This window comes from Homarus americanus, unplaced genomic scaffold (assembly GCF_018991925.1).
Source record: "Homarus americanus isolate GMGI-L3 unplaced genomic scaffold, GMGI_Hamer_2.0 scaffold51476, whole genome shotgun sequence".
In the NCBI taxonomy this organism is placed as follows: Eukaryota; Metazoa; Arthropoda; class Malacostraca; order Decapoda; family Nephropidae; genus Homarus; species Homarus americanus.
The window spans coordinates 2,795,810-2,820,199 of record NW_024736148.1 but is presented as its reverse complement, the minus strand read 5'-3'; the positions used below and the strand labels follow the sequence as shown (position 1 = coordinate 2,820,199).

Genomic DNA, 24,390 nt, shown 5'->3' with positions numbered 1-24,390 from the left:
CTATTGTTGAAAGTGGTTTTGTCATCCATAGAAGTCATAAATCCTGTTAGTTTCTTTGATTGGCTAAGCAATGTTGGTCAAGATTGTACCCTTAGTAATTTAACCCATTTGGCATGAGGTAGGGGGGCAATTAATTGGATAGTGTTTCATTTTGGATGCAAAGGTGTTTTGCATTTTCTGGACACCATAAAAGTGATTTCATAAAATGGGTGAATTTTCAACATACTATACTGGTATGTGCTTTCCTAAATAACATCAAAGCAGCGATAAAAGATAATTAGGAGAAAATTGTTGTGGATGAGTTTATTCACCATGTGATGTAGTGAGAGCTCTAAAAGTGAAGAAACAATGAGGTGAATTTTCGAAATGTTTAAATTCCTCGGGTTGAAATATAAAATGATAGGCACTGACCCACATCGGAGTCTGGGGGCAAAAATATAATAATAATATAAATAATAATATCTATTATTATCATTACAAAAGTTAATAATAATAACCACAAATAAATACAAAATGAAAATAATAAATAGAGTGAAAAACGATATGCATTATGTATGTTGTGTTGTCCAAGTAAGTGAAACAATTGAGACCCTGCAATTGTGTGTAAATGAGGCAGAAAGTCAGATCAGCAACCTAGGACTTGGTCACAATATTCGTGATGCCATATGGCAGTAGGGTCTACCATTAGACAACACATTATGCTTCCAATATCTTCCCAGGCGGTAGTATCTCCCTGTTTGGTAGCTGCCTAGTACCTATGATAGCATGGTTCATTTATTATGTTGTTGATGTTAAATCCTGATATTACACTGCAGTGGTTGACTTGGACTGGTTGAGGGAGTAAAGTATCAAAGATAGATGCATTATACTGTACTGTATAAATATTATAAAATAGAAACAGCTACACTACCGATATTTATATTTTATTTTTATGACCTAACATCACTAATTGTGTTGACAGATGTTACATTGTTTTTTCCCTGACCTTAATTTATTTATTTTTTATGGATTTATGAAGGTACACTCGTGCGCCATAGTTTCGATGCACCCTCTACCCCTGACTTGATGGAAGTCGTAGCCCTGGCTTCATACCAAACGTCCCCCGCCCCCCTCTCACTTCCCCCACCCATCGCTCAGTGGTGCAATGTGGTAGCTCGAAGCTTCGCTGGATTGTACGAATAGCAGTTCATGATGTAATATTTGAGGGAATATATGCACGATACAGTTTTTTTTAGTGACTTCACAACACTTTATTTACCATAACTATACACATTAAGCAATATACTGTTGGCAGTCAACTGGAGGTTCACATCTCTCGTGGGATTCCTGGAAGATCCTGGTTGGCACAGCCCTGTAGAGTGCTTAAGCTTCCCGTCAGGTAAACATTGGAATTCTCTTCTCTCTCCTGCCCAGGAAATACTGATAAAGGAGTCAAACTGTCTATTTTTCTCATTTATACCATCTATTAATATTTTTTTTTACAATTATCCTGCAGTGGAGAACCTAGTAATGATCATATAAATACAGTATAATAAAAATGTAATCTTACTTTTATTTTTGTATTCCATATGATACATACAGGTATATAATAAACTGAAAACAATCATAATTTACTTAATTAAACCAATAATAAAGTAACAACATAAACTTAGCCACTTCAGGAGTGGTGTAGCACTGTATCCAGGATAATGTCTGGTGAGTAGATTACATCGTCAATGGGTTAATACTTTGTCCGGCCGCCCTCGACTTTTATGACATGTAGGCGGATAGGGAGAGAGTCCACCAGGTGGCTGCAGATCTCGGGATGGCACCGTATTCCCTCCCAAACCTCATTGGCCTTCCTCTCCACCGCAGGTCTGGTTTTTTCTTCTACTTCCCACTTCTGCACCGTTATTCCCCATAGATTATCTATGGGGTTGTAATCACAGCCGTTTGAAGGCCAGTCAATTAGGCGATTTTCGGGGTTGCAGGAAAACCATTCTCTCATTACCCGGCTTGTATGTATTGGTGATAGGTCCTGGACAAACCTTATCGGATCTGGCTCAGGAATACCATATGCTCGGACGGCAGGGAGGAATGACGTTTCCAAACTGTTGACATACTCTTCTCCGTTAAAATATCCTTGAATGGTAATAAGCTCTCCATGGACCACCATACAACATCCATCCGTGGAGGGAAACAGTAACCCTGCCGCTCCTCTGTCGCTCAAAGATGTGGTTTGCCCGATAACGGGTGTTTTCACTGCGCCAACGGTGTCGACCTGGTGCTGAAACAAAGGTAATAGTTTTTCATCACTAAAAATTACCTTTCTCTAGAAGTCTGTGCCATGGTGTATGTTTGTCTGGGCGAATCCCAGGCGTGCTGCTCTATTTTCTTCAGTTAGCACTTCCTGAACTGGGAACATCGAAGTTTATGCCAGCTTCATTTAATTGGCGTCTAGTTGTTGACGGGTGGCAAGAATGAGCCACATCTCTTGTCATTGCAATGGCGGTCGTTAGAGGGTTGGCTCTGGTGATCTCTCTGTCTCTGGTCATCCTCAACTGACGTCACCCTAGGCCGACCATTTCCCTCTTCTGCATGTCGTCTTACCCAACGTAGGATAGTTGTCCGACTAATGCCCGGGCGACGTGCTATCTACGAAACAAATGTCCCCATTGGTGCATTGGGCACGTCCATGACATCGCCCTCTTCCTGGCATTTCTGAAATACGAAAAATAATTTACTCTTTCATTATACTTATGAGGAGTGATTAACAATTTCCCATTGGTTACACACATAAACGAAAGAGAAAAGACTAACGTGGTCGTCACTGCTTCCAAAACTATTGGCTTTTTCAGGCAGTTTTCGTAACTCGGCATAACTGATGACAGTTGCCACAATAAAACTCCTATGACTTATTTACCTCATCTCTATTACTATCGACGCCCAATCCTCTACCTTCTCCCACCCTTCCCCTTCCACCTGTAAACCAATCCCTCACTCTTATTCTCACCCCAACTGTCATATCTCCTCCTTTTCCTGTCTGCAACCCCTCATGCCTGTCCGCCCACAAATCTCGCCCGACCTTCCCTCACCAAACTATGATTCTTCTCTGTTTTCCCATTCTCCTTTTCCTTGTATCCCCCAATTTACAATGCACCGTATCGTTGTCATATGCCCAATTCATTCTCACTTGTCCCCCTTATTATAGCCCAGATCATAGACTTTCTTTTCTGGCTCCCATTAATTAATGCATAAAGAGAGACTTAAATATACTGTTTATGCTCCAGTATGTTACTATACCTATACATTCCCACACATTAAGTGACATATTCGGGAAATGATTTTCTACTTCAGGGATATGAATGGATAATTTATCTATAACATTATAAATACTGTCAAGCAGACACGTTGCAGCCCACTGCAGCTGCAATAGATAAAACGTATAGCATCTTGAATTACGCAACATTTCTACAGGCGATCATATATCACTACAACTATTAAAGTAAACTAATACATTGTATGTAATGCAAACAATGTTCTTACCTTGTTAAGTATCACCGCCTTCTTGTGCAGTCCTGAGGCATGCTGCTTTGAAGACAACTTTTGCCTCACAAAAACGGCCCAGCCAGCGGCGGCTCATAACGAAACTGAGTCACACAAACAATCTGCCAATCTTTAGATATCTTATTTGCCAGAGAGGCTGATTATCATGCATCTGACTGTGTGATTATGGGTGAGATACCAGTATCAACATACTGGCTGAATAATCACATTTGCAGAATAATCATGCACCTGTGAAAAGCAGACATGCGCTGCAAAACTCAAATAGGTGCGAGACCGAGATTTTCACATGGATTTTTATTATTTTGTCTCAACGTTATGCGTTTTTCATACCGATATCAGCCTGTATAATTCCGACCACAAATTCATTATGGAAGACTATTCGTTCTATCCAGCGAAGCCTCGAGCTACCACCTTACACCACTGAACGATGAGTGGGGGGAAGGGGGGGAGGGACCGTTCGGTTTGCAGTCCTGACTACGACTTCCCTCGAGCCAGGAGTGGGGGTAGAGGGAGCATTGAAACTATGGCGCTTGAGTGTACAGGTGTGCTTGTGTCTTTCAAGTCTTTGTCTGTCATGTGTCCAGAGCATATCTGTTATCAAAGGAGAATTTGTTATTACTAGACCAATTTTAGACTGTCAAATTCAAGTGTCTGCACCCAAAGTCAAGGTTAATGTAATGGATGTGTTATGAACCTTATTGCTCCTTTTGGAAAATCTGGTCACTGATATTTGAACATTCATTGTTTCTTTCCCAATAAAGTTGGATGAAATATGGTTTATCACTATTGTATTTATAAATCTGTTGCTTCTTGGTAAAGGTTTGCATTTCAGGTTTGATTATGCTTTGTTTTAGCTGATTCTACTTCCATTACCTCAGGGTTGATATTTGTTTTTACTGATATCTTCAATACTATTGTTGATGCATAATTGAAACTAAGTTGGTAGATGCATCATGCTGAAGGGATTAGTATTGATGCTCCTTGTTATCAGAGTTACTGTTATTAATGCTTAATATTACACCATTGCCTTTTGTCAGTTGTTGGTTTATGTGAGAATTTCTTCCAGAAGTTTACCGGCTCTCATTCATGCCTTTTATGTTATATATTACTGCACCACACACAGCTTTACAATGGCTTCCTTCACGTATCTTACTAAAATTATGCAAATTTTGTTTGTCTTTCCACACGCTTAATACTGCTTCTCCACATTAATGTATTGCTTATTTCTTGACTGGTTTTTGTTGCTTACTGAAAGACAACAATTGATCAGTGAAGGAAAAAAGGTTTTGACTACACAGAACCCTGGGACTTTTCAGCATTAATGGGATGTCTTGTAGCTGTGCATGATTATTAGTATTTTGTGTGGTTGTTGACAGACTGTGTACACTGCACCACAGCCAGTACAACAGAGGGTAGTGTACTCCCCACAGCAGCAGCACCAACAGGTGTTTCAAGTTGGTCCCCCTCACCCTCAGCAGGTAATGGCTCTCTTCCATTCATCATCATCAGTGCTTTATTATATCCCTTGATTATTCCCATGATTGTTATGGGTTGGCTACTTGGGTCTTTCTTCCTCTTAGTTAATGGCCCTAATCCCTATAAATAAGAATATTCATAATACTTGTAATCGAGAACAGCTTTAAATGTCAATAGTGGTGTAGCCTCCTTTGTTATTAAAAGTATAGTAAATTCATGAATTTGTTTATTTAGAACAAGCAAGTCATTCAACAACTATATGCTGTTTGTTAATACAGGTACAGCTATTTGCAATGTAGAGTTAAAATTCACAGGTGAGAAAGGCTACCTTAGTTATGTGCTTTGAAATAGCACTTGACGAACACAGCCCAGTTCCATACTTTTTTTTTTCACTGCAGCCCTTGAATGTGCTACTAAATATTTTTCACAGGCTAGCCAGTATAATATGAGATCCTGCTCTCATCATACAAAGATGCCAAGTATGGTGTTATCAAGTCGATTACCACTTGAGCAGTCTTGCCATATGTTGGTTCTTATACATTGTCTCTGATGGAAAGTTTTGATCAGGATGTGACTCAGGACAGTAAGATGACATTCATGGTGCTTCAGGGGTACTGCTGAATACTGCTTGTATTATGGAATTCTTAATGCAGAGCAATTAAGATACCTTGATTAAGCTCATTGATGGTGACTGGCCATATTTTTTGAGAGACAGGGAAGTGACAGTATAGGTAGTGGAACATAAAATATTGATAACCCTTGCCAGCCATCGACACACAGATTAAAATGCAAATGTGCTGGAGAGCAGTGGATGTGTGATATTTGTGTGCCTGATGTAAAATGGTTTTAACAGTAATCTGTGTTAGACATCACTCGCATCACTGCTTTGCCAAAAAAAAAGAAAAACGTTTGTGTTAAATGTGTTTTTGCTTATCCTCCTTACCTTTTGTTATGTAAAACAGATAACTTTATAAGCTGGATCAAGCTAACACAAAATTTGATTATACTTTGTTATTCAATATTTGTGTCATGAAAGCAATGATAAATACTGTACAATAAAGGTTTATGCAAGAGGAATCAGTGCAGACAGTGGCTTACATGGTATGCCTACCAGTATGACAGGCAACACTCTTGTTGACATACCGGTACTGTAATTAGCAAATTCTTGCCAAGTAGGATCCATTTTTTTATAGGATCCCATTCTAAAAGCCGAGGTGTGCTATCAGCCCAAAGAATGTTGATGTAAAACCCATTTTTTAACCTAGATATGCTCTAGCTCAAAATATTTTGACCCCCAAACCTAGCAATATTGAATTTATACACTGATGTGATAGTGTGAACTGTATGCAGTCTGTAGTCACCAGAATTTAATATTTATGCTGCTTATGGATGGTCTAGCATTTCTGGCCTAGCAAATGAGAGCACTAGACCAGCCCCTGGCCTAACTGATACTGCATGACTATTGCCAGCTGCCACCACTACTGCTTCTCACTTCATGCATATAAGATATTTTTACAGAAATCATAATTTTGCATAGGTATTCTTCAGTACCCTAGGTTTTGGCAATCTTTGTTTTAATCAACTGTTGTAATGCTTAGATAAAAGAGTATGGTAAGTCAATTTTGGCTAACATTACTGCTTCTCACCACAGGCAGTTGTTGTTAGATTAGTTTTATTTATCTATGGCACTTGAAGTCACTCTACAATAAAATTATTTTAATTGAATAATCTTAATATTGTAGCAAAAACCTAGCTTTGATTAAAGTAAACATAGAAGTTTGTAGGTAACAGTTACTGTACAGTATATAATAAGTATTGGTGAACATGTTCCCATTAAAAAAAAAAACTTTTTGACATTTTGTTTTGTAGGTTGTGTTTGCAGGAAGTACGGCTGTGAAGCAACAGCCAGCACAGGCACAGCATCCACAGCAAATTCTGTTACATCAACAGTTAACGCAACAACAATTATTACAACAACAGCCGCAGCAGTTTGTGTCAACACCAAACCAAAGAGTTAATAGGTAGGTACTTTAGTATAGTAAAGCATACATTGTTGTATTACTCTTGTGTGTGTGGATAGTTGAGACTAGTCTATAATATGGTAGTTGATTTCACAGATTTTATGCCGGTTATTTGGCACCTACGGGAATTGAGAGGTAAAGAGATTTTCCGTTTAGTTGAACTTGAATGTCAGTCTTAGGTTCCCCCAATAAATCCTACAATGCAGTGCTACAGACTGACCTTGTAAAAACAAAATAATGAAAACTATAAAATAAGAAAAGTAAAAAGCATGAGTGTCTATGTGTGGGAAGTGAACGTGTGTGTAGGTGGTGGGCTATAACTGTATGGCTGTGCACCCTACCCCCTGATGTTGACGTCACGACATAAACACGGTGTAGAATGGCAGTAACACGTCTGTGAGTCAGCTGGTTGACCTTTTTTTTAACAGGGAATAGCCCACCCGGGCACAGGTCATTGACCCACAACAGGGCTGGGGGGTGAATAAGAGTAAAAAGAAATTAGAAATAGAAGAGCAAAAAACTATATTAATCTACACCACGAAGATGCCGGAAAACCAGCTTTTTGAAGTGAAACAGATTGTAAGAGTATGGAAACACAGAAGAAGGCAGAGCATTCCACAGTTTGGCTGTGTGAGGAAAGAAGGATGTACTATAACGGGATATTCTAGTGTGACCGACATCCACACAGAAACAGTGGGCACTGTGGGCAAGACGAGTGTTACGAACCCACGGCCTTGCCGGTGGTACGCAGGATGCCAAATCCACCGAACATTGGCCGTTAAAGTACCTGTAAAAGAGAGAGATTGAAGCAACATTGCGGCTAAGAGAAAGGGAAGAGAGATTATCGACTAAAGGAGGAGAGTTAATAAGACGAAATGCCTTTGATTCCACCCTATCTAACAGTTTGGACAGAAGAAGAGCCACCCCAGATATGAGAGCAGTACTCCAAGTCAGGACGAATGAATCCCTTATAAACTTGAAGCAACTGCTCAGGATTGATGTAACCTTGCTGAACTGTGTCAAGTTGCCCAGATGATGGTTTGAGTATGGAAGGAGCTATTTTTTGTATATAAAATATGTGCCTTTGCATTTTATGATGTGCTATGTATCAATTTTATTGTTTAATATAGCAGCAGACATGGCAGCTCATCCCCGTTGTGTTCAGTATTCAAACTAATGATTCTAGCTTATTTTGGAGGAATTATTATAATTTAATTTTGGTGCTGGTTACCTGGACTCTGCATAACTGGGGTTCTATTGTGTATACCGGTATATTTATATCAACATTTTTAAAGAGGTATAGTTGTGCTATGTCTTGTCAGATTCTCATTTGCATTTTTGATGATTTACAATATACTCTTGATTTAACGGAATCTGATGTAACGAACTCTCGATTCAGCGGAAGGCATTTCTTTCGTTATTTTTCACCGTATTTAGTGAATTAGTTCGCTAAATCGTGATTAATTCCGTTAATATGCTCACACCTATGTAGAATCCTCAGGCACATGATACAGTAAAACCTATTTCAGGCTACGGTGAATGTACTAAATGTATAAAAATGATAAATAATGATATAAAGATATTACCGGACAATCTGAGAAAATGGGGGGAAAATCTCTCCAAACCTTTCTGCTCCGGGCCTAGGGACAAAGGTTCCCAGTATTATGAAACATTGCACCATGTTTAGCCACATCCTCACATGGTTGGTGCGTGGGTGGGAAGACGAACCACTTGGGTAATGCTGGATTTTCCTGCTCTGGGTCTATTGATAATTACTGTGCAAACATAAATATTTCTTTAAATGTATATACAATACTAAAAATAGTAAAATAATACAGTAACAAGTCAATGTAACTCAGAGCTGAGCTAATGAGGCTTGATTTGGCTACTTTTGCATTTACGACAACTGACCAGGGCACATGGAGACACACTAAACACTGGTGATGCCACGAAGCTTTGCAACAGCAACCACAATGCATAAATTATCACAACCTGTACTTTACTCAAATTAATCGACATCTTACAAAAATTCCAGCAAAGCAAATTATATTCTGTTAAGTCATGGCAGTGATATTTTATAATTGAAATACTTAAACTTTTATAATCCTAAGACCCTGACCCCTTCCCCCTCCACTGATAACTACGCACCCGGTAATCTCCGAAGCCTCCTGGTTGTCAACACCCCACCTCCCCCTCCTTCCAACGAGCAGGGGAGGCGAGATGGTGGTGGGTGATAAGGATTTTATATGATGAAGGTAGTTTTAGGCTTGAGGTTTTTATCTTGTAAAATGACACAGACTTGACTTAGCAGAATATAACTTGCTTTGCTGGAATCCTTGCAAGATGTTGACTAATTTGAGTACAGTAGAAAAATACCATAGTTTGCACAAGCGATAGTAAATATTGCTCAAAATTATGGATTTTTCAAATACAGCATAGTCTGCATTTACCCGGTCAATTGAACCCGTGGAGGTCCGCGTAAAACGAGAAACGCGTAAACGAAATAACAGAACATATGGGATTAATTGAAATAGAGACTGGGCCTACTCCCAAGCTTCACTTTTTCCGACACAGTTGGTACCTTGTAGTAAAAATGACATCATAATTTTATGATGGTATTGCTACACACATAATATCTAAATAAAAAACTACAAATCTAAAGGTGTTTAGCACTTACGTTAGTAGCAGAGATGGGTCGGCACACGTGGATGGCGGCTGGTTCCGAGGCAGAGGGCAGGTTAGTTGCCCTCCAGTGAATCACTTTCACTACTCGCAGAGGTTTGCAGGGCCTCCCTGACAAACCCCTCAAAGTCCATATCCTCACTGTCACTATCACTGACTTGGGCTGGCTGTGGTTGTGGTGGGTTGCGGGCAAAGAAGTCTTTAATATTACGTTGACGACTAGCATTGATGTTGTCGTGATAGATCTGGATATACGGCTCCATAACTTTCGTCAGATGGTTATTAGACGCTTCATACCGATGCTTGTCTGGGTCTTTGTCAAGGATGAGCTTAATTTTCTCCCCCAACTCGATGATTTCCTTCACATAATCATGGCTTGGTCCAGGTAATTCAATGTTTTTCTGGGGTGGTGGGGGTCCAGCGGAAGCCATTGTGAGGGGAATAGCGGGCACAAGAGAGAACTGTATACACGGACTGAGAACAATGAGACTGGCCCGGCTAGGTCAGCTACTTCTGGTGGCAGGCACGTCATGTTACATTAGACCAATCACAGCTCGCCGTGGAGGGAATGCGTGGGTGGTAAGGATGTGTGGCCCAATGACAGTCCGATACGTCATATGACGTCAGCGATAACTTAAAAGCAACCTAATGTGTACCCCTCACCGCGCCGCTTCCCGGGTATGGTCAAGAATGGACCGCGTGAGTAATAAAATGGCGCGGCGCGTCTGGACCTCTCCAGTCGGTCACCGCGTAAATGATGAAATTTACCGCGTAATTAAAGCATTTCATTCTGGCAAGGCACCGCGTAAATGACCAAATGCGTAAACAAAAATCACGTAAATCCAGACTACTGTATACTGTGCGAGAAACTGACCTTTCACCCCCCACCCCTGCGTCTGTCATTCTTACTGTAACTTGACAAAATATTGTTTATTTGTTATTAATTTGTACAGGATTCAATAACATGCTACAAGTAATGTACGTAAGAAATATGACCTTCTAAATACAGTAATACCCCGATTTACGCTGTCAATTGAACCCGCGGAGGTCTACGTAAAACGAGAAATGCGTAAATGGAATAACAGAACATCCTTGACCACCGAAGGGTCAAGACGTACCTGGCGCTCCTCTCGGAGCAGCCAGGTCAACTGTTAAGTTGGCCCATACCAACTCCCTCCCCTGAACCCTCCTCCCCACCGGAATATCAACATGTTCTCGCCAGAAGTTACTATTTCATTTAGGAAAGGAATGGAACCAGTGTTAAACAGAGGTGAACGGTGGTGAACAGTGCTTAAGTCAGTGAGAACAACTCAACAGTAACAGTGGTACCCAAGTTGACCTTCACACAGTGAGGTCCCAGGTACCCAGTGATAACGGCCCGTGAGACCCAACAACCAGCGATGTGTTAATCCGTCTACGATAGGATGGCCTGGAACCACACCTCACTCGTATAACACCATCTGTGAGGGAATTACTACACCACGTGAGGCCCCTCATAACACCATCTGTGAGGGAATTACTACACCACGTGAGGCCCCTCATAACACCATCTGTGAGGGAATTACTACACCACGTGAGGCCCCTCATAACACCATCTGTGAGGAATTACTAGACCATCATAACACCATCTGTGAGGGAATTATTACACCACGTGAGGCCCCTCATAACACCATCTGTGAGGGAATTACTACACCACGTGAGGCTCTTCATAACACCATCTGTGAGGGAATTACTACACCACGTGAGGCCCCTCATAACACCATCTGTGAGGGAATTACTACACCACGTGAGGCCCCTCATAACACCATCTGTGAGGAATTACTACACCACGTGAGGCCCCTCATAACACCATCTGTGAGGGAATTACTACACCACGTGAGGCCCCTCATAACACCATCTGTGAGGGAATTATTACACCACGTGAGGCCCCTCATAACACCATCTGTGAGGGAATTACTACACCACGTGAGGCTCTTCATAACACCATCTGTGAGGGAATTACTACACCACGTGAGGCCCCTCATAACACCATCTGTGAGGGAACTACTACACCACGTGAGGTCCCTCCTAACACCATCTGGGAGGGAGTTACTACACTACGTGTTTGCTGTTCAACACCTACATTAATCTGTACGTTCACTGTATGTTCCTTTACCTTTCTCTAATGAAGGCTTTTGTTAAACCACCAATGTATGTAATAAGTCATTTATGTCCAATGTATATTTTCAGCCTTCGGGCTGCAGAACTTTTTCAATAAACCGTCAATTATTATTATTATTATTATTATTATTATTATTATTATTATTATTATTATTAATTGAAAAAGATACTGGGCCGACTCCCAAACTCCACTTTTTCCGGCACAATTCCTATGTTCTAGTAAAAATAACATCTTAATTTTATGATGGTATGCACACATAATTAATATTTAAGAGAAATACAGTCGCCAGGTTAATGTCCATTCAAATAATGGACTCAACTCCCCCCCCCATGCTCGCTGGCTCCTCCCTCTCTGAGAAATGTTTGGGTGAAAACACTAGATTTTAAGGTATAGTAATAAATAATACCCCAGACTAAAGTTAGGATAATATAATTGACATTGCTGGATTCCTTGCAAGACCAGGAATATTTTGAATATACACATCATATATTTTGCTTTAAAGATAACATATTTGCTCTGTGTAAACAAAATTGTTACATTAGATCTAAAATTTGTATGTCTAATGCAAACTCCATGATGTTTATATTTAAAATGATCATCATATTGTAAGAATTCCAGCAATGTAAATTATGTTCTGGCCGGGTAATTTGTATGAATTTCATGAGCTGAAACAAATATCTTTAGTAAATGAAAAAATTATACTTCACCCAGACACTATCTGTCAATCAAAATACCCCACCTCCAGCTCCCCCCTCTTCCCACGCTCACTGGGTCCCTCCCTCCCTCCCTACCAGAGAAATGTTTGGGTTAAAACAGTATATTTACATTTTTAGTATTAAATAATACCTCAGACTAAAGTTAGGATAATATAATTGACATTGCTGGATTCCTTGCAAGACCAGGAATATTTTGAATATACACGTCATATATTTTGCACAAAAGATAACATATTTGCTCTGTGTAAACAAAATTCTTACATTAGATCTAAAACGTGTATGTCTAATGCAAAATCCATGATGTTTATATTTAAAATGATCATCATATTGTAAGAATTCCAGCACTGTAAATTATATTCTGGCAAGGGTAATTTGTATGAATTTTATGAGCTAAATAAAAAAATTATACTTCACCCCCGTATATGAGTACCTAGATGCACCGCGTAAATTGGGCATTCCGGTTCTGGCGGGGACCTCGTAAATGTGGAAACGCGTAAACGAGAATCGCGTAGACCGAGGTATTACTGTAATGGTAATGGTAATTTCTTATACAGTATCTGGCTCGGAGGAGCTGATCCCATGATTGCGCGATAAGGAAGCTTCAATCTGTTATACTGTACTTACAGATTTACTATTTGTGTGGTGAAATATTCCAAACTATTGTACAATATACTTCTTATGATATTAGGCATGACATATTGTTAATTTAGTAATGTGCATGTGTATAATATTTTTCAGAGCTCAACTTACACAAGAACAGTTGAGACAGCAGCAACAGCAGCAGCAACAGCCACAGCAGCAGGAACAACAACAACAGCAACAACAACAGCAGCAGCAGCAATTACAACAGCAACAAGTACAACAAAAGCCCTTCCAGCTTCAGCTGCAGCAACAACAACAACAAAGTCAGCAGCAGGTACAGCAGTTGCCCTTGCAACAGCATCAACAACCACAACAGCTCATTCAACAAGGACCTGCTCAGCTTCAGCAACATCTTGTACTACAACAGCAGCAGCTTGTGTCACAACAGCCTCAGCTTCAACAACAGCAGTTACTCCAAGCTGGGCAGCAGTCATCTCAACAGATCACATTCATAGAACATGTATAGTAACCCTTTTCTTTTGTGCATTCTTACCAGAGTTAAGTTATTCTCATATTATGGGATAATCTTAAAATACTGTATACAGTAAAACCTTGCTAAGGCGGACTAATGAGGTCAGGGATAAGAGGTCCACCTTAGATCAAATTTTCCAAAATGACAGCCATTTTAAATAAAAAAACGATTACAACACCAATTTACCCAATTTTTATGAAAGAAATACATAATTTTTAATCCAAATTAATAAAAAATAGGTAATATACATAAAGTACTGTACACTTCAGTACTTTTAGTTCACTGATAAGGTCTTAGGCTTAACCTTCTCATCACCTTTACAGGCACCAAACACTTAGGGGCCATGGTTGGTGTTGAATTTTTCAATAGTAATGCAAAAATGTGAATGCTACTTCAGCCTACGGTGAATGTACTAAATGTATAAAAACGATAAATAATATAAAAAGCACCAAAGATACAGTACTACTGTATTTTACGACAGGCAGTACTTTGGAAAAACTTTAGTGTATTTTCCTCCTGTAGCCATAGTTTTCTTAAAAATAATATATATAATACATTACCAGGAAATGTGAGAAAATAAAATACACACCAAAAATTACTATATTGCCAAATCAGTAAATAAAACCCAAATGAAAGTTTAACACAGCCAGCGAATTAGTGTACTGAGAAATGTATACAGTATTCCCTTTGTGTTTGTCCTAAGGACAATTATTTCTTTTACTTTTTCATAATATATATGTTGGATGGTGTGTGCATGTAGCCGAGTAAAAATAAATAAAGACCGTTACGTATATCTACCTGAAAATACGAGTTGAAAAAGAACCAGTAGCCTGGTGGTTACAGTGACGAATTTAACCTGGCTACAATGCCACTATTTAGCACTATTTCAATAAACACTTACAGTGATCCCTCAGTTAACGAACGCCTCGGTTAACGAAGTACCTTCCATAAGAATCTTCAATTCGGTTAACGAATTCCTTACGAATTCTTCTCAACGTATTTTCGCTTGCTCACCAGCTGGAATATTAGTCCGCCAATACAGTAATCGGTTCTAGGGCTTAAATTCGTTCCCATTTGAGTAAATATCAAGAAGGTTGTACTATTCAATAATTTTTAAAGTTTTATGTTTAAATTTTTAGTCATTTTAACAATTATTGAATATAATTGAAGTACAAGAAACTAGTTTTTAGCGCTCCAAACAGCCAATTGACTTACCCAGCAGGCGTCAGTTTGTGTCTGCTCAGTGGAGGTAACATCTTGCTTGAGACTCTTGATCATAAACTATTTTTACATTTTTACAGCACAATTATTGGTCATTCTGAAATTTATTTTACTTATTGACAATATATAGTGCAGTGCAGTGTTGATTTAAAGAAAATAATCTTGAATTACACCAAGTAAACTTAAAATTTTATGGGTGAAATGGCGGCATGAAGCATGGGGTGATTTCTCTTCCACCCCCGCTTCCTTCTCTTCTCCCTTCTCCTCCACCCCCACTTCTAATTCCAATCATCATCATCGACCAGGAGCCTTCTACATGCACACCTCAAAGTAAGTGTACTTTACTACATTTATTTTTAGTTTGTATGTAATTTTCGGTGAGCTGGAACTAATTACCCAAAATCCCATTGAAACAATGGTTTCGGTTAACGAAATTTTCGGTTAACGAACGACCTTCTGGAACGAACTGTGTTCGTTAACCGAGGGACCACTGTATAGATATAACAGTAAATCCAGTGAAATATGGCAGGGAGGAAGGGAGGAGAGTGACAACTGCAGATGACGCTCTAACTAGCGGTCACTCACTTGCTCCCATTGCCAGGCATGCGATCGAAGTAAGTATGGGATAACATATTAAGAAACATTGTATCATTACTAGAGGGAATGAAATATTAATCCCCATAACAACAATTGATAACTCTGACACCTGTGTCCCGCGTGCTGATGCCTTGGTCCCTTGAAATTATGTCTCGGGCGGACATGTCATCGAAGGAAAAATTTTGTCCTACCCTTCTTTAATTTTTTATTTATTTAAAATTTTTAATTGCTTTTGGGCAAATAATTTGTCCGGCTTCAGCGATATCCGCCTTAGTGGGGTCCCCCTTAACGAGGTTTTATTGTAATTACATTTGGGCTTTTGGGGATGAGTCTGCTGCTGGTGTGTGATGCATGGAGTACATGGATAACTCAGTTGACCTTAGGACCTAGTTGTGGAAAGGGGTTACCATAATAACACATTGGTAAGGCAGCTGGAATGAAGGAGATTCTTTGCTGCTCTTGATTATGGTCACTTTGTGCCATAGTGGGAACAGGATTGTAGGAATAGGTAGAGGCATCTGAATTTAATTGTGATAATTTTTTTTTTTTGAGATCTTGTGCACATAGATATTGAATGGTGCAACTTGCTCTGCATGTGTGAAGATGCTTGTGGAATGTTGTGGTTGAGTTTGCTTAAGTACAAGATATTTGTGTTATTTTTTTCAGAGACTTGAAGATGAAAAGGGTTGTATGCACATAGTACGAACCCCAATTAGTGTCAGTAATGTGCGTACCAAGTCCCCAGTACAGGTGGGTGGACAGACAGCATTGACTCAATCCACACCTCTGTTACCAACACACCCGTCTTCGCACCACGCATCTGCAGTGCTAGGTGGACCAGGGTTACGTGCAGCCACTCCTCAACCTGCAACATCCGTAGCCGTAGCTTCAACTAGGACTCAGGGTCCCAGACTACAGCGAAACAGTCCTTTACAAAGATATCCCACTCCTGTCCTGCAGCAGCAACAGCAACAGGATGAACAACAAGCTTCTTACCAAGATCAGTTTTTAAAGCAGATTGAAAACAGAATACAAACTCAGCAGAAGACTAGTGGCAGAGCCAAGGTAAACAATCCCAATACTACACAGCAACGTAGGATGCTCTCGCAGCAACTGGGGAACCAACAACAAAAGCAACAGGTGACTAGGTGTTTACCTAATGTTATGTGTCTGCTAAAATGGCATGGCTATTTTTGCTAAGTGTCACAATGTCAATAAAGTGAATAAGTTCACAAGTGAAGGACAGGGATGGTAGGTAAGGAGATGTATTTGTGCGAATAACATCTTGATCATGAATGATTACTTACAAAACTTGATATGTTGAGTTATTTTTAACCTAATTGATCTTGATATTTGTAAATAAATCTGGATTAGGAAGAGCAAAATCTTTGAAGTGTGTGGATGTTGTAGAACTGGAGTTTTTAAATGGTTAAGGTTCTTTGTTCCATTTTATGAAGTGTTGGAAGTAACGGTCACATTGTTCATCCATTGGTTTGTTTGTCTGGTCATTATGCTAGTCATGGGGAAAGAGGATTGCATTTTAATCTATTTGTGCATTCTTCGTCATTTGTTGGTGAATATGTAGGAAACTTTTTATTCTGGAAGGTTGGAAATTTGGATACAGGGCATTTATTTAGACAAACTAAAGGGTTCTAACGCATCTTCAACTTGCTGTCAGGGAGATCTGCTTCTGAGAGTTCTGATTATACTGTTAAGGTAGAAGAGTGTCAGAAATACATTTACCTGTAATTGATATGCTGTAGATAGTTCATGATTCAGTCATCTTTGTTTTACGGCTTAAAAATGAAGCGATCATTTTTTTGCTTGTTAGAACAGACGTAATTGTTTTACAGTTTTTGTTTCAGACTTCAGATAGGTAGGAAAGGAAAAATACAGTACAGTACTGGCAGTATTCCCCAGTAAATATTGTAGGGAGTTTCAGATCCATGGGGATACTCAAAGAGATAAAGAGACAATAAGTGAAACACAACCATAGAAGTATATACAGGTAAACCTCGATAAACATGTCTCGTTCGGCGAAGTTCTGCTTTAATGATTGTCGTTAATTAAGACCATCTCGCTATACTGTATGTGATAACAAAATTTGCTTTTACGATATCTATCAAATATCCACCGATAGCCATTGGTTGGATTTTTTCTTTTTTAACTCTTAATGCAACTATGGGTTGTATATATTCAAATTAATTGCTGTCTTACAAGGACTCCTGCAATGCAAATTACATTTGTCTATGTCAAGTCAGTGACTTTGCATTAGGAAACAATATATAACCCTTTGCATCATAAATCGTGCTACACCTGTCAGCCGTGGTAATATCTACCCACGCTCCACCACACGGCCAACCTGTGCTTGGTATTTTGTCAATTGCATCTCCCCGCCATCGTGTAACTCCACGAGTATAGTTCACCATTGTTGGCTGTATATTCATTGTACTTACCGTCAGTATTTCTTTTTCTTATAGTGAGAGCACAGCACTAACATTTAGATTGAACGGTGTTATGGTGACTGTGAAGTGATATTTTGTGTGTTTTTGTGACTAAGGTTCTCTGCATTTGTTGTGAAAAAGTTGTGAGCAGTGTCAGCTTTTATCTTTGTTTTTACATTATCATCATTCACTCTGTTTTTGTGACAAGTGCTTTTGCTCTGTTTTTGTGACTGTAAAGTGAGCAGTGTAGTTTTGAAAATGTCTTGGAAGGCTAAGGAATCCAAGACGACCGTGTCTTTGACGTAAAGCTTGACAATGTTAAGCATCATGACGTCTCCACTTAACCTACAAGAGTCCGCTTAGCCTCAAAGGAGAAATGTGATGACCAGGCTTACTCTTCATGATGTGGTGAGTGTTTTCTATTGATTTTATAAGTAGGATTTTTTTTTCGGTGTTACTTGTGTGTTTGGGGACACTTAGCGATGGGTTTTTCAGAAACCTAACCCCATCGTTTATCGAGGTTTTCCTGTATATAAAAAGACAACAGAACATACTGTACATTAAGCAGGAGTAATAGTTGTCAAGAAAAGAGGGTAAGCAGCAATATTTTTTTACAGTACAGTACTATGCTTAAATTACACAACTATTGTACTGTGTTGGCATTTCTGGAATGAAATAATGTGTTGTATTGACCTTTGCAAGAAGAGTACAGTAATACCCCGGTTTACGCGGTTCTCGTTTACGCGTTTCCACATTTACGCGGTACCCCGCCAGAACCGGAATGCCCAATTTACGTGGTGCATCTAGTCATATATGCTGGAAGCAGCGCGGGCAGGGTGTGCACAAGGTCGCCCAGTCATCAAAACATTACCGAGTTCTTCACCCGCCACCCACCACAGCCGGCCCAAGTCAGTGAGAGTGAGGATATGGACTTTGAGGGGTTTGACAAAGAGGCCCTGCAAGCCTCTGTGGTGGATAGTGATACAAGTGATACAGGCGAGGGCCAATAATCTGCTCTCTGCCTCGGAACCAACCCCCCATCCCCGTGTGCCCAGCCATCTTTTCTACTAATGTAAGTGTTAAAAAACTTAATATTATTGATATTTCTCTTAATTATTAATTGTGTGTTATTTTTAATACAACGTAGGTATTGTGTCTGAAAAAGTGGAGTTTGGGAGTCGGCCCAGTCTCTATTTCAATTAATCCCATATGTTCTGTTATTTCATTACGCGTTTCTCGTTTTACGCGGTACTCCGCGGGTTCAATTGACCGCGTAAATCGGATATTACTGTATTATGTAAAGAAATGTAAAATTACTTTTTAATGTTAATTTATCAGCAGTGCAGGTATTTGCTTTTCGCGGAGTTCAAAATGATTTACAGTACTGTTGTGGGAATGTGAAGCATGTAGATATAATCAAGATTGATACTTAGAAACTTATTTGTTCATCAAGCCTCCATTTCAGTCTCACTCTTCCCTTTGCACTGCTATGAAGAGTGTGCCATTAAGTATTAAATCAATTTGAATAAATATTTCTTTTTATCAATGTGATTATACTTTCAAGTGCATTTGTATGTTTAGCTGAGGTGTTGAAGGATTAAAGAATCTCATTTGACTTTCAGACTGAATTATGACACATAATACTTATAGTGTGAGCAAGTATGTGTCGGTATTTCTATTTGTTGTCTTAGATCTTTTTTATTTTTCTTCACCTTTCTTGCACTTCTCACATTATTATTTCGCCACTCCCTTAAGGTGTTGTATCCTTTGATCCAACTCACACAAGAATAGGAGAGTTTGAAGAGATCATTTGAAAGAAAAGGTCTAGTTGATGACTTTCTGATACACAGTTAATGAGTTGGCCATGTGGCCACCTTGAAATTCTGTTCTGATCCTAAGGTTGGATAATGAAGGTAAGTAATGTGACACGCTACAGCCTGTGCCTGCCTGCCTGCTTGCTTGTCTCTGTTCCTTATTGTTTGATTTTAGGTATACCATTTGTTGTCAGTAATCTGGTACAGTATTGTAAAATAAAGGTTGACAAATGTTCAAGAATTATTGTATGTGCTGTGTAAGGAAAGGCAGTAAGTATGGTATAAATGGATACAGGCAGTCCTCACTATATGAAGGGGACAGTGTTTCAAGATTGTCTCGTTCATTTGATAAAGTACCGGGGATATTTTTATTACATTAATTCAAAGTTTGAAATTTTCTTTACTTGGGAGAAAATTTAAAGAATTGGTGAGAATTTAAAAAATTTTATTTGCAGGTGGCAGGAGTACATGTAAGCCAGTCATTAATATCTGGTGTCACAAATTTCCAAAGTACAGCAGCTTCTTCCCAGCCACAACAACAAGAACATCAACAACAGAAACAGACAACAATACAGGTGGGATTGTTTACATTTGTCAAAGTTACTTCTTTGTTAAGCCCTTACACTCCTGCAGAAATTTGTGTATACTGTACTGTATTGGACTGTATCTGTCAATTGTTAACTAATTTTCATCTCAACATGAAACAGGATCAGCATAGGAGAATGCAGTTGGTGTTGTCTGGATGTTGTTTTGTTCTTGAGTAAGATCTTGTATATGATAGTACTGTATTGAAGCAAAAGATACACAAAGACTGATATGACTGTCTTTAACCACCTTTAGGAAACACATATCATAGAACTCTTGGTGCACTAGATAATTTTCTCATTTGTTTTAGAGCTTCAGTTTAATTTTGTGGCTTAACAAGGAATAGCCAAGATATTTTAACAAGTCTAATTATACCAAGTCAACCCACTTTGATTAAAAATTTTGTCCTTCACCGCGCATGACGTCATTTGGCCGGCAGCCTGGGGGGATGGTCTGGGGTGGGACCTCGGTTACCAGCTGGCCGTCGTGGTGCAAACGTCTATGACAATGCTTGATAAATGATCCGTATTTAGGTGCATATCAAATTACAGACTACACGATAAAAGTTTGAGATTTCATCGATTTCCAAAGGACGAAAAACAGAAAAGGTTGATTTTATTGTGCATGCTGCAAATATATGGGGAGCCATTGGCAGGTTTAAATTTAAATTCCCTAAAGTCTAACTTTTGGCCAGGAAACTGGATGTGGAGAGGGAAATGCAGTGGTCCCTCGGTTAACGAACACAATTCATTCCACAGAGTCGTTCGTTAACCGAAAATTTCGTTAACCGAATCCATTATTTCAATGGGATATTGGGTAATTGGTTTCAGCTCACAGAAAAGTATATACAAAGTAAAGCCAAAAACGCATAAAGTCAGGAACACTCCTAAAATTCCCCTAAATCGCCCTTAAATCACTATACAGGGTATATATACAGTAAACCCTCACTTTACGCGGTCAATTGAACCCACGGCGGCCCGCGTAAAGTGAACAACATAACATATGGGATTAATTGAAATAGAGACTGGGCCGACCCCCAAACTCCACTTTTTCAGACACAATACCTACGTTGTAGTAAAAATAACTAATTAATTTTATGATGGTATGCACACACAATTAATAATTAAGAGAAATGTCAATAATATTAGGTTTTTTAACACTTATATTAGTAGAAAAGATGGCTGGGCACACGGGGATGGGGGGTTGGTTCCGAGGCAGAGGGCAGATTATTGGCCCTCACCTGTATCACTTGTATCACTATCCACCACAGAGGCTTGCAGGGCCTCTTTGTCAAACCCCTCAAAGTCCATATCCTCACTATCATTATCGCTATCACTGACTTGGGCCGGCTGTGGTGGGTGGCGGGTGAAGAACTCGGTAATGTTTTGATGACTGGGCGACCTTGTGCACACCCTGCTCGTGCCGCTCTCCGCGTAAAAGGGTACACACACCGCGGAAAGTGAGCATTCCGTGTTCGGCAGGGTACCGCGTAAATGTGGAACCGCGTAAAGCGAGGGGTGTATGTGTGTGCGTGTGTGTGTGTGCGTGTGTGTGTGTGTGTGCGTGTGCGCAAGTAAATCACTGTAGGTGCGCATGATCTAGGTATATGCTGATAACCACAAGGAAAGAAACTATTTTAAGTAACATTTTACCACCTTCAGCAGTCTGGTTTAGATATGTTGATGATGTATTATGTCTCTGGCCATCTAATGAGGACCTAAAAGCTTTCCTGCCACAACTTAACAACTTAGCCCCCTCGATCAAATTCACTGTGGAATTAGAACAAGACTGTAAATTGCCATTCCTAGACTGTCTCATCCACAGAATAGGTAACACTTTTAAGTTCAGTATTTATAGAAAACCTACTAATGTGTGTTCATACATTCATTATTATACCGCCCACCATAATAGAGTCAGTCAGTCAGTATTTTCAACAATGTTTTTACGTACTTTGAGAATTTGCAGCCCGGAATTCATTGATGAGGAATATAAATATATCTATAATATTGGCTCAAACCTTAAATATCCTAGATCTTTCATAGACAAATGCCTGAACATTACTAAGAAATCTTTTTATAGAACTGATCCCAAGCCCACCCATGACCATAAGAATATCTTAATATTGCCATTTCACCAAAATTTCTCTCAAATTCCTTTACAACTAAAAACCTGGAACGTCAATGTGGCATTTAAAAACTCATACGCGGTGCCTCGCCAGAACCGAACTTTCACTTAACGCGGTTCATCTACTCATATACGCGGGAAGCGGCGCGGGCACGATGCGCACAAGGTCGCCCAGTCATCAAAACATTACCGAGTTCTTCACCTGCCACCCACCACAGCTGGCCCAAGTCAGTGATAGTGATAATTATAGTGAGGATATGGACTTATATGGACTTTGAGGGGTTTGACAAAGAGGCCCTGCAAGCCTCTGTGGTGGATAGTGATACAATTGATACAAGTGATACAGGTGAGGGCCAATAATCTGCCCTCTGCCTCGGAACCAACCCCCCATCCCCGCAGGGCCGGCGCTACCCACTAGGCAAACTAGGCGATCGCCTAGGGCGCCAACATCTGGGGGCGCCACAAATTCAGGGCAAACTTGGATAAAATTAAAAATGAAGGGAAAACTGTGGTGGACACTGTGGTGGAGCCGTGGAGGGTCGGAGCAGGATGTTAGAAGGGTGGGGGGTCGGAGGGAGGCGAGGGTAGGTAGACGGTAGCCGACTGTGTTTTCTTTTTTAATATTATTCGTTAACCCCCCGGAGGGACTAACCCGGGTCCTTATCTTTGGCGGCCTGGAGAACTGTCGAGCAGTGACCTGAAGGCTGACATCTGAGGAACCCTTCTCCCAACCCCACCATCCCCTCCCCTCCCTTACTGCCAGGGCGGCTGAGCCGCCCCTTCCCTGCCTTTGTCGGGATGAGGCAAGGTTACCTGACCTCTGAAGTTTACGTCAAGGATTTATTGACTTAATGTAATAACAATAATTGGTTATTTGCATGGGTGAAGTAATAAAGCCACAAGATGAAAACAATGTAGTAATGGGTTACTGTACCTACATTAGCTTATCAAAACTTTCAAGGGGGCGCACATCTAAAGGCTTGCCTAGGGCGCCAAATCATCTTGCACCGGCCCTGCATCCCCGTGTGCCCAACCATCTTTTCTACTAATGTAAGTGTTAAAAAACCTAATATTATTGATATTTCTCTTAATTATTAATTGTGTGTGCATACCATCATAAAGTTAAGATAATATTTTTACTACAACTTAGTTGTGTGTCGTCAAAAAGTGGAGTTTGGGGGTCGGGCCAGTCTCTATTGGAATCAATCCCATATGTTCTGTTGTTCACTTAACGCGGTTTTCACTTAACACGGTACCCTGTGGGTTCAATTGACCGCGTTAAGCGGGGTACTACTGTATATATAAACACTCTTACTCTTAAATCACTACTGTAATGTGATACAGGTGATTAATTTTTATCTCTTGTGCAAAATATATGACGTTTATATTTAAATTATTCGCTGTCTTGCAAGGATTCCACCAATGCAAATTATATTCTAACTTTAGTCAGAAATATTATATATGATAAAAACTGTAAGCCTAAAGCCCTGGCTGGGCAGATGGGGGAGAGGGAGGGAGGGAGGGACGGACGGAGCGTGGGGGGGGAGCGGGAGGTGAGGTGATGTTTGACAGTTGGCGCTCAAGGTCTAATGTGTGTTTATTTATCAGTCTTTAAGTGATTTAGCTTCTCTCTTATAAAATGCCAGTGAAATGACCTGGGAGAATATAATTTACATTGCTGGAATTCTTGTAAGATACTGATTAATTTGAATATAAACATGCTATAATTTGCAGTAGACATAACAATTTTAGTACCGTCATCAATTTAGTACTGTACATGTACGCTCCATCCTTGTACTAAGGTCATTTATTTCTTTTACGTTTCTTTTAGTATGGTGTGTGCATGTAAATGGATGAAAATAAATGAAGAAATTTATGTAAATCTACTC

The 24,390-nt window shown here is 39.8% G+C and overlaps 1 protein-coding gene across 1 annotated transcript in view; it reads left to right on the top strand.

Annotated features, from left to right (window-relative positions):
- Window positions 1-24,390, top strand: part of LOC121871982 (putative mediator of RNA polymerase II transcription subunit 26) — an 85,065-nt gene that overhangs the window by 757 nt on the left and 59,918 nt on the right. Inside the window, exons 3-7 of the mRNA XM_042374603.1 lie at window positions 4,923-5,024; window positions 6,892-7,035; window positions 13,486-13,704; window positions 16,201-16,674; window positions 20,248-20,367. Of these exons, the coding sequence (XP_042230537.1) occupies window positions 4,923-5,024; window positions 6,892-7,035; window positions 13,486-13,704; window positions 16,201-16,674; window positions 20,248-20,367 (1,059 nt within the window). The remainder of the gene's footprint in view (window positions 1-4,922; window positions 5,025-6,891; window positions 7,036-13,485; window positions 13,705-16,200; window positions 16,675-20,247; window positions 20,368-24,390) is intronic.